Raw genomic sequence first — 11,815 nt, 5'->3', positions numbered from 1 at the left:
ATAATCAGTTTATAAGTGTAACGACGTTCATGTGTAAGCAGTCGGATCAGTCTCATACCATGCTCATTTACTCATAAAATCCTCACGATACTGGCATCCGATACCAGGATGTAATATGTGACGTATACCTTTCCTACGATCTGAATATATTTCACGATTAATGATCAAAGCAATCTGCAAACATCAGGAGGATGTATTAGTGAGTGTGACCGGTTTATTAAATCTGTAATAATGAAATTGTGTGTGAAGTGTTTCCAATTGAAATATTCCCAGCTTAAATATACACAACCAGATTGAATTGCAGCCCCCAGTAACGCGTTAACACGCGAGAACTGCTGAGAAATGTGTCATTATTTTACATCCATAAAAATCCATGACCTTGATGGAAATGTTCTTCAACTCGTTTGGGTTCTCACCGGTATGCTCTCGACTGAGGTTACATACAGCAGATGATTCCCTGATTTAGTACTGACGGGCAGCGAGACGTCGAGGTAAACCAGACTGACTGGAAACACTGCTCCAGACACCTACAGCGGAGAAAAATACACCACTTCACATCATCCACCTGCGCGGGATATCAAATGCTGGAGGGACGAAGAATTACACCAGTATAAACACCTGATTCCAGACCTCTGATTACAGGACAGCGGAAAAGGGCGTCTTAAATCTGTTTCAGCTGAAATATCCCGAAGCCTAACACGCGTAATTATTCGTCTTCGGGTTAAGAAATACAACAACAGGACCATATTAAACTGTACTTTATGTAAACGATTAAACACTCAGCGTTATAATGTTATAATATTCAAATAATCAGTTACCGCTCTGAAGATCGTTTCATACAGTACCATATATTTATATTATTGTTTCTATAGCAACGCCTACTCGTAGAGACTTGTCAGGTGGACGCGCGACATAATCTAATCTGCTTTCTGTAAAGGTGACGTTTATGTAACATTTATGGAAGGAGTCTCCAGTGTCAGTGCTGTGGTAGCAGAATAAGGAATAACGAGGTAATTAATTAACTTCTGCACTTTTTACTCTCAGCCTGATGATGTTATGTATTAGCAAATTGTTTTTATGAGGGAAAATTTTGCTATTCGAAAATAGATAGATAGATAGATAGATAGATAAATAAATAAAATAAGAAAGCCACTGACCTTGAGATTGAACTTCAACTCCGGGCCGATGTCACTGTACGTTTTTATCGGATTTGTAATTTCATCCTTTTCATCCAGCAAGTAAACATTCATGTTGGCTTCTCTGTTAAAAAAATAAAAATAAAATAAATTCAGACATGTTCCCGGTTTTTAGGGGTTGTATATAATTTTGTCTGAAAGAGGAAGAAGATTCGGAGTTTTCTATTTTGCCGCTGATGTTTAGAATTGGTCTCGGTGTGTTTACGATCGGACCTGCTGAGGATGATCTCGGTCCTGTACTGGACGGGGATCGCCATCGTCTCACTGTTATCCGCCGGAGTTTCCTCTTTACTGTCACTGCAAAACAACCCGAACGACATCGTCATCATCATCAGCGACGGGGATCATCTCTGTCACCATGTTATGTTCTGGACAACATGTTTAATTTCTTACCTCTGGGCTTCGAAGGCCACTTTGACTTCCTTTTGTAATCGTGCCAAATTAAAGTCAAAATTGATCTCGAATGTCACCTGAAACAAAGTGACGCAACACTCATTGTTATTATTATTATTGCGTTCATATACACAGGAATATTTTATTTATTTTATTTTAATATAGCACCTCACACTCAACAACAACAATCGCCACAACACCCGTCAGAGCAACCACAACGACCACAAGCGTATAAACAATCATAAAAATGATAAACACAACTATCACAACACAACTGTAATGATCCCAACAATAATCCCAATGGCAACCATAACGACCACGATCATCGCATCAACCACGACTACTAAACACAACAAACGTCAAAAAAGCACACCCACCACAATACCCACAACAACCACAAAAAACAATAACCAAAACAGCCACACATAAAAAAATTATTCACAAACACACACTCAATCACTATGAAGACCACGTAGTACGTAGTATGTCATTTTTTCTTTTGTTTGTGTTACCTTCTTTCAACTTTGTATTAATTTAAATTAACCCTGTCTTCAACAAGAGCAAACTATTTTGCATTTTAACCTTTTAACTGGCTTTTTCAAACCAACATGAAGTTTGTTCTCAAACTTTACTTTTTAGTTCTTAAGTGAACTAAAGTGAACCTTAGCATTAGCAGGCTACGTGAGTTACACTGGCTCAAGTACAAGTAAACAAATACAAATTAAACGGAATATTAGACCGTATTTGGACCAAAACAATTTTTTTTAAACCACGAAGCTGCTTCCCATGTGTTTCAGTGCCACAGTTTGAGACTAAGAATAGAAAAATAATGTTCTGTATATGTAAGATGCTGTAGCTCAGTTGCATGAGCTTTGGCTCAGGCTTTGATGTACGTTAGTTCAAACCCCAGCTAGATCTCAAGGGTATGAGTGCTGAAGGTCTGAGTTGTAAGATGTAAGATGATGGTGGAATGGAGAATTGAGTGGAGTCTGGTCAGCGTCCCCACAGCCTGGTGCTGGTAAGTGTATGAAACCTGACTGGAAAGTGTTGTGGTCGTGTATATACTAGAATTTCTTTAAAATGCATTTCATTGCTCTGGCTTCTAAAGTCTACTCATCCAACAGAATATAGTTTACCCAGGATGGTTTCCTCCTGGAATCTACCATAATGGTGACTCGTTTACATGACTGCCAACTAGCAAAGTAATATAAACCAAAGTTCAGGATTTGACCAGAATAGGAATTAAAGTGGGAAGGATAATAACTGAGTGCTACTGATGGCTAAGACGCGTTAGCTAATCATATGCTGAGCGATCAAATCAGCTACTTACGTCTAGACCAAACAATGCTTCTTTGTTAAGCCCTATGTGCATTATACTGTATAAGCACCACCTGTGCCCGTTGGTGGTGCAGCGGTTAGTGTTGTGGTTTCAGCAGTTGCAGGGTGTTGGGTCAAACCGTGGACATGGTTTTCTGGATATAAATGAATACTGTGTATAAAATGACTATTTCTACTAATTAACCAAAGACCTATAAAATATCTGCCTCCTTATGCTTGGATTTGGAATATGACAACAAAAAATGTGAGAAGACAAACATGTGTAGAAAGTAAACCATTTTAAACGTTTCCCAGAAAGCACACAGGGTCAGCACAGCACAGCAAACGGTCCAGCTGTGTGTTGGTGTGTGTTGGTTAGTCAACCGGGAACCGATGATCGTTCAACCTCAACCGTCTCCTCTTCCACTAAATGTTTCACTGTTAATTCTCTTCAGCTCACACTGTTGAACCATTTATTGAGCCAAAGGTCCAATAAGCACTCACACCACTACTCCTACAGTGGTGCAGTGGTTGGTGTCACAGTCCCTGATGCTCGATGTCCCGGGTTCAAATGCATGTTTTTGCTTAAGTGTTCGGTGAGGATTAAGTGTACAAAAGTGAAAAGGTCTATAAATCTGTTTGTATGATATCCTGTGGCTCAACTAGATGAGCTTTGCTTCTGGATTGAGAGGTTGTTTGTTCAAACCCAAGCCAGGTCCTCCAGGAGATGATGTGGACTTGGAGGAAGTGATGGCAGGATGAGCTGAAAGTGCTGGAGGGCCTGACCTGACCTGACCTGAGATGAGGGGGGTAATACCCAGGCATCTGCACCCCCAGGGTCTGGGCAGATGAACAAAGAGGGTTATGGAACAGGAAGAGAGAGTATTGACTTAGTTTTGCATCTATAGAGGGAAAAGTGGAAAAACTATAACCCACACTTTATTTGAGGCTGTCAAACACCAGTTTTCTCAGCCACTCTTTCACCACTTCATCTGCTCTCGCAAATTACTCAGCACACCAAGTGCAAGCACGAGCTGGAATCGAACCAACAACCTTTGAGTTCAAGGACAAGGACTTTACCACTTGTCCTTGTTGCATGGTGCAACAAGGACAAGTTGTGTTGCACCATGTGTTGCACCATGGTCCTGGGAAATGACTGTTTATGAAAAACAATGTTTACTACATATATAGAGTAATGGCAAGAAAAAACCCACTTAACTTAGTTAACGGCCCTGAGTGTATTGCTCTATGTTGCCCCCTAGTGGAATTACAAAGACTAGCTATTTTTCTGAATCTTTACATTAATAATAAGAATAATAGAAGCATTATTACAAACAATAATAATACAAACCTTCACGCATGCACAAAGAACTATTGACTTATACATCTATTTTTCAATGTTTTACTTTCTTTCTGCTCCTTCAGGCTCTTCTACTTGGATTCCTGTGTCTTTTTATAACTCGGGAGAAGTGTAAATAAGAACCTGCCTCCTAAATGCCTCACATAGATGTCATTATTATTTACACGTGTGTGTTTAGTGAGTCAGGCAGTCTCACCAACTGGTCAGTCCTGAGCGCTGGATATCCAACTTGACACGTGACGATTTCGGTGTCTTTACTGGAGGTGCATTTGACCTCGGTATCATCGCTCTGGGGGGGAAAAAAACAGCAGAAAATTATGCTTAGGAAATGAAGTCCGGCAGGAATTATTATGGTCTGGTGACAGCGTGAGGTTCGCTCAGATTAATCCTACACTAAAATACGTATGTTGAAACGGGTCAGACGTACAGGTGGCGTAACGGAGCTGTAGAACAGGTTGCTGGAGAAGCGTGCTATCACTCTGGTGTTGTAGGCATTTTCCTTCCTGTTCATCACCGTCACGGACAGTGACAGTCTACTGTTCTTACTCACCAGCAACAAAGAGCTACAAAGGGACATAAATGAGAATTTATTACCCAGAAGTTCCATAACAACAGATTTAACAGACAAAGCGTGACAGCGTGAAGCCCTGCAGCCAGACTTTAAAGTCTGCCACACAACTCCATTATTCTCAAGTTCTCACTTCAAATGGGTGTGTCCAAAAAAAAGTCTGCTTCGTCTTAGATTCAACTGCAAAATTACTGGCACCAACAAAAGAAAGGGACATAAAAAAACAAAGGGGACTGCAAAAACATCTTGGGATCTGTAAAGGTTCTATGTATGCTAAAATTATTATGATTTCTTTTATACAGCGACCTTGAGTGTGAGAAAGGCTGAGTGCCAATAATTTTACAACCAGCGTAGCAGAAATATTACATGACTTCAGAAAACTTACGTTTGAAAATACTGTGTTAAACATTACACATGATCCACACCTCAAAATATCACTTATTATCACATTATAAGGGGGTACCAAGTACCAAAGGTGCGTAGGTACCCACTTATTATTGTATGTTTTCATCATCATCTTCTGGTTAGGGTGTCTATGGCAGCTCATAGAACCGTGTGGTAAAAAGTTTTAAATTTGGCACACTGATTGGGGAGGGTCTAAGGAACATTCTGACCAAATTTGGGCCAAACAGCACCATCGGGTCAAATTTGGGCCAAACAGCACCATCGGGTCAAATTTGGGCCAAACAGCACCATCAGGTCAAATTTGGAAGTACGTTTATGGTCATAACTTGTGAACCATAGATGTTATGACTATAGAAGACATTTAGATTTCCAGAATTTAAAAGCCAGGCATCCCTGGATTCCTTGGGTCGAGAGGAGTTCAACGCACCCTATGACATCAATTTCCACCTCATTAGATACAGTTTTTTCGCTACTCCGCCGATAAATTTTGTCCAGTCGTCACAAAATTTGCCACACATCATCTTCAGAGTAAGCCTCAAAAAACTTTTCAGAAGAATGTTCAATAGTCCAAACAGTTTCCCTGTAATTGGTCAACGAATCTGACGGCAATGCCGCCAAACAGGAAGTGAAGTTGTATCTCAACGACGACTTTATGCACTGACACAAATTTTGGTACGCACCTTCAGAACCATGACCTGAGGCTATGCAAGAAATTTTGTGACGGTGCCGTTTACCGTTCAAAAGTTACAATGCTTCAATCTAACTGCCTTTTTTTTTTGCAACTCTTCCTCAAATTTTGTCCAATCTTCACTCAGACCATCCTGAAACCCATCTAAACAAAAGTTATCTAAAGGAACTCTGATATTCAAAACCTTTCTCCCTTAACGGACTGGCAAATGCGTGAAACTACAAATCATTCTTGAATCCCGTCGCCTATAGTCATGGCTCTGCTTCCCTGTGATTGCTTATGCAACAGTTGTAGCGCATCTGTGAATGTCCGGCTGAGTGAGTCTTGGTGCTTGGCCCCCGAAAATGCTGCTTGCAGCTTTCATTTTTTTTTTTTTTTTTGAAATAGTTTTTGTCGATTTTCATGAAGGGTGCCAATAATTCTGGAGCTGGGTGTAGCTGATATACTCACACATGGGTTTAATTAAAAACTTGTGAGTGTTTAACGATGGGGCAGGCATGGCTATTGGGAACAAAGACACGGTTTTGGTCTGCACCATGGAGACAGAAACAGACAAACCATTTGCAAAAGCGCTTAAAATGCATCTGAGATTTTACAGGCAGCTTTTCTGTGTTAGTAAACGAAGTTAACATCCTCATCAAAAAAAAGACAAAAAGAAAAAAAGAAAAAGAATAAAACACTTCCAGACAGCGATGCAGAACAGGATATGAAGGGTTGAGTGAAGTCACAGATTGAAGCGCAGAGCCCAGAGAGTTTTTGGCTCGTTACACCGTATGACCTTTGACCTCTGGGGCTAGGATTACACTCTGAGAGAAGCAGATAATTGTTTCACACTGGTGCTAGAACCAGTACTGATACAGGGAACCGTTGCACCTTTTAAAGAACGGACCCGCGCTTCTATCAGCTTAAGAGTTAATCATTCTGTAATAAGATGCTGGCGTTTATATGCACATGGTGTAAAATTATTAACATCTGTGGGGGATTTTGGAGAATTTTAAACCCTTCTGAAACATTTTAAACACAGTTTATCAACCAGAGTCTCGTCCTTTCCATCCAGGGCATGCAAAATAAGCAATAAAAACACACACATTCGCAATCAGACTTATTCGACCCCCAGTGCAAATCAGGTTTATTGATTAAAACGTACAGACTTTCAGCTGTTAGCGATGAACAAATCAAACAAAAGCGATTGAAATAGCTGGACACGACGAACGCTTCAAGCGGTTTCACCAAATTCAACTGAAAATGCAACTTATAATGATTCTCCAGTTTCAAAATGATTCACCCGCCTGAATAGAATCCCTCACAACAGCACAGATATGCAGAACAGGTGTTGTCTCAAGCACACCTGATACTAAACTAATCACGGGCTTCATTAGCTGAACTGAACTGGCAATGGGGGTTGAATAATTTTGATCGCAACTGTATTAAAATGACATTTCGCGACCTGTTATTATAGTTTTATTACTATATTTGCTGGTGTAGCGATTATTTCTTGAATCAATTCAACATTGTGAGATTCCTTTTGCATCAAGTCTTATTTCAATGGCGGTCAAATTGATCGAGTTGTCGTCATGGCAACAAAGTAACGTGGACGCCACCGTTTCATGCCTCCGGCATTTTATTTTCTCACGCCAGAGACAAACAAAGAACGGAACAGAATCGCAAAAAGTGTGTGCTTAGGGTAAAGAGTTAGCTAAATGCTTAAAATGTATTTGTATGTGAGAGCCAGTGTACCTGATAAAGATTTCACAAATAAAATAAAAATACATTTTCATTTGTGTGTGCATACGCGATGATAACCCCGCCCCCTTTCAGAGACTCCATAGATTATAATCATTAGACATGATATATATGTATATGTTTTAAAACCTAGCCTTACCTTGGTGGTTCTCTCTCGACGCTCAACACCAGGTCGCTGTAGCACATGTCATCACCACCGCAGTCTTTAATAAATGGGATCTGAATCGGAAAAAAAAAAAAAAAAAATCAAAAGTATCAGTCATTAAAAGTCAATGAAAAAAAACCCGACACACAACGAGGCTGGACGTGGCGCTCACAAAAAACTCCCATGCGCTGGGACTGAAGGCGTCCAGGACGGGGCTGGAGTCCGGCTGCTGGAGTCCGATATCGACTCGGACGGCGATGGATTCGAGGTCAGGAGTGTCCTGAACGTACACCTGATGTTCCTCACACGTCTCGGCCGTGGACACGCCGACGTTCTGCTGGACCACTCGCTCGGAGTTCCCGAACTGACCTCTGGAGCTGAATCGAGACGACCGCAGGTCGGCGTCCAGCGTCATGTTGTATTTAATCTCTGAAAATCAGGATTAGATTTTATGATCTCAGACAGATTACTTAAGTTAATTCACTATCATGGTGAAAACGTGACTTTACCATATCTGTTCTATTAATCAGTTCCGTCTCCTTATCTGTACTGTTCATCTATTTATCCGTTCTGAATCCGAATCGATCAGTTTCTCGCTCACATTTATGTAATAAATTTATGTTTCGTCCTCGAAACAAGCTAGTTCCTGTTCTCTTACGTTACAGCAGCTATAAACAGTCGTTCACTCATCAGCCCTCTACAGAAAAACCGCCAAGAAGCGTAAATTCTCCGTCCTGAAGATGTCGCAAAACCTAAAGTTACGGCTTCACCCCTGACGGTTACAAAGCTCTGACACTGGAGACTCCTTCCTTAAATGTTTAAGAAAACTTGTCCGCATCAGGGATTACACATCGTTTTGGAATGCGTCAACCCGTGTTAATTTATGTTTTGTATACTATGCTATGTTAAGCGTTACTATAGAAACGATAATTTTCATAACTGCTGTTACGGAAAATTAATCAACACCTTCCGACCAATCAGGATTCAACAGCGCTTCATTTTCATTGATCATTACATTTACATTGGCTGAACAAATATTCTGAATCTGTACGAAATAAGAAGTGAAGCAAAAGGTGTTTTATGCGAAGTTAAAGACTGGCGACGTACCTGCAGGTCCGACAGGCGTCGTCGGTTTGAACGCTGCGCTGAAGCAGACTTTGGCTTTAAAACAGGACACCTTCCGTCCACCGAAGCTACACGGTTTACTCTCGATGTTGATCATGTCCGGGGTGAACGTGACCCGGGCCTTCACCACCGCCACTCCCCTGGACCTGAAACCGCACGCCACAGAACCCACGTAAAATCACACGTACACGCTCAGAATCGGGAGTCCACTCTGAAACGTCTCGACACTGATGACGTGTCTAAAGCGAGGCGAATCATGGGTGGAAACATGGCTGAATTCACGTTGAATAGTCACACAGAAGTTTAACAAAAGGGGTGAAAATGTTCACGCCCACATCTAGCTGAACCGAACGATGTATTCTACGATCTCCGATGACTGAAAACTGCACCAGCTGGAAAACTGAAAAGAAAGATGCACCAGACTTCCTATAGACAAGTGCATGATGGGAAACATTTCACACTCCAGAGAGTCTCACCAGAGCTGAAGCACCTTCCCATAACTGCCCACCGAGACGTCCGGGACCGAGTCTCCGTTCAGATCTCCAGCGGCGTCTAAAGAGCGTCCGAAGTACCTCAACGTCGGGTCCAGTTTCACGGCAAGAATTTTCTGTATACAGCATGCAGTAGTTGCTTAATGCACTTTACAATCGACAGCTATAAATAATGATCATTTATAAATCATTTGTAAAAAAATAAATAAATAAATTATGAAATACAAAAAAAAAAAAAAAGGACTGCATTTTTAAATACTGAAATTGAAGATAAAATTATAATAGAAATATTAAGACAGTCACAGAACAGTACGTACCGATCTGAGCGTGATCCTGAGCATAATAACAAAGAGAGGCTTTAATATGGACACAGGAAACGCAGAAAAGACGAAATTCCACAAAGAAGTTCCACGACATTAAACGTAACTATAAATAGACGTCTTTTATTAATTATTTTTTTAAAAACGGTATTCTTTGGCAATTTGCTGTGATATAAGAGGAACAGAAAACTTCAGGACTCGCTGTTATAGAAACATGATCAACATCAGGGTGGAAACAGTTCATCTGCTCCGTCACACCGAGTCGTCATTGATTATTTTCCTTCAACAGAACGACCCTGAGTGTTTTATTCCTTAAAGATGAAATAATGTCGGACTTGGACGGGTTCTGGTTAGAGCGGTTCTACCTGTGAGCTCTGCTTCCTGATGCTCCGAGCGTCTCCGTTATAAATATAAACGGCTCCCTGGCCGTTCTCCTCCAGCGGCGCTCCGACCACCACATCGGTCAAGCCGTCCAGGTTGAGGTCAGGAGCAGCGGCGATGGCCATTCCGAACCGAGCGTTCTCCTGTGGAGTGGAACCTTCCAGAAACCCCTGGCTACTCAAGAACCCCTGTAGATACATTAACAGTAATTAGACAGTGGGTCTTTACCAGTTCCTCAGTGTGGTTTTGATGGTTTTGGAGCAGTGTTTTTATTTAACGGCTTACGTCGGTAACGGTGAAGATGTAGACTTTGCCCATCTCCTTCTTCTCGTCGCTCATGTACATCGGAGCGCCGACCAGCAGGAGGTCAGTAACCCCGTCACGATCCACATCGAGGGGACAGAGCACACTTCCGAAGTACGAGCCGATCTGCAAATTACCGCCGAGTGTTACAAGGCTCTGACACCGGAGACTCCTTCCATAAATGTTCGTATAAATGTTTATTTATTCTCCATAATCCATTACTGTAGCGTGTCCGCCGTACGAGTCCCTGCGAACGAGCTGTTACTATAGAAACAATAACATGTCATGTACAAATGAATCAAACACTTCTGACCGATCGGAATCCAGAACGCGACAGTGCTGCTCGGTTCTCAGTTCTGATTGGTCAGAAGCAGGATGTGTTTTACCTGATCTCCTCTCTGTGAGTGTCGGATGTCGGGTTGTCTCTGCTTGTTCAGTGTGTACACCACAACCTGACCCGTGTGGTTGGAGCGAGGAGCACCGGCTACAAAGTACTCGGTGGAACCGCTATACAGAGTGCTCACCGAGTATCCTACACACACACACACACACACACACATAGAGGAAAATGACAACAATAGTAAATAAACCCATGAATAAAGTCTTTAGTGCGGTTCTGTTACTGGCAACGTTACCAGTCTGTCTTCCTGTCGTCTATTTAGTGCAAAAATACAGTTCATGTTTACAGTTACATCATTAAGGTGAATTAACATGAAGGTGTTTATTATTACATTTGTTTCGGTGCTCTTTTGGCTAGAGAATAGAAATACGAGCGTGATACTTTGGATAATTTGGAAAGTGGCCAAGCGTGGTGACTGATGAGCTAATATACATGTTTGACTCCTATTTTCACCCGAGCTGACAAACTGATTTGAAACGGACTTTAAACTTTTTAGTCTTTATAAAGAAATGTTTTATACGTCATCACTCACTCAAGACATGTTTTGGTGTCTGATATTTGCTGCCGATTAAAAAAAAATAATAATAATTGAATGTTGAAGGAAAAATTAGGGTTAGGGTTAATGCCTAGCCCTAAACCATAGCCCTAACCCTAAACCTTAACCCTAAACCCTAACCCTAGCCCTAAATCCTTACCCTAGCCCTAAGCCATAACCCTAAACCATAACCCTAACCCTAAACCTAAACCCTAACCCTAAACCCTAACCCTAGCCCTAAACCCTAGCCCTAAACCCTAGCCCTAACCCTTAACCCTAGCCCTAAACCCTAGCCCTAACCCTAAACCCAAAACCTAACCCTAGCCCTAAACCCTAGCCCTATACCCTAAACCCTAGCCCTAAACCCTAGCCCTAAGCCCTAAACCCTAGCCCTAAACCCTAAACCTTAACCCTAAACCTTAACCCTAAACCTAACCCCTAACCC

At 41.5% G+C, this 11,815-nt stretch overlaps 1 protein-coding gene across 1 annotated transcript in view; it reads right to left on the bottom strand.

Moving 5' to 3' along the window:
* The window catches only part of LOC128620299 (integrin alpha-2-like), a 38,783-nt gene that overhangs the window by 6,413 nt on the left and 20,555 nt on the right, over window positions 1-11,815 (bottom strand). Inside the window, exons 12-24 of the mRNA XM_053645177.1 lie at window positions 10,822-10,967; window positions 10,418-10,561; window positions 10,117-10,320; window positions 9,417-9,547; window positions 8,923-9,086; window positions 7,988-8,244; window positions 7,810-7,889; window positions 4,694-4,829; window positions 4,463-4,555; window positions 1,590-1,666; window positions 1,410-1,493; window positions 1,158-1,260; window positions 417-527 (exon numbers count right to left, since the gene is read on the bottom strand). Of these exons, the coding sequence (XP_053501152.1) occupies window positions 417-527; window positions 1,158-1,260; window positions 1,410-1,493; window positions 1,590-1,666; window positions 4,463-4,555; window positions 4,694-4,829; window positions 7,810-7,889; window positions 7,988-8,244; window positions 8,923-9,086; window positions 9,417-9,547; window positions 10,117-10,320; window positions 10,418-10,561; window positions 10,822-10,967 (1,730 nt within the window). The remainder of the gene's footprint in view (window positions 1-416; window positions 528-1,157; window positions 1,261-1,409; window positions 1,494-1,589; window positions 1,667-4,462; window positions 4,556-4,693; window positions 4,830-7,809; window positions 7,890-7,987; window positions 8,245-8,922; window positions 9,087-9,416; window positions 9,548-10,116; window positions 10,321-10,417; window positions 10,562-10,821; window positions 10,968-11,815) is intronic.

The sequence above is a fragment of the Ictalurus furcatus genome, chromosome 16 (genome assembly GCF_023375685.1).
Source record: "Ictalurus furcatus strain D&B chromosome 16, Billie_1.0, whole genome shotgun sequence".
Lineage (NCBI taxonomy): Eukaryota > Metazoa > Chordata > Actinopteri > Siluriformes > Ictaluridae > Ictalurus > Ictalurus furcatus.
Note: the sequence above shows the minus strand (reverse complement) of the source record. Positions and strands in the feature narration are given on the sequence as shown.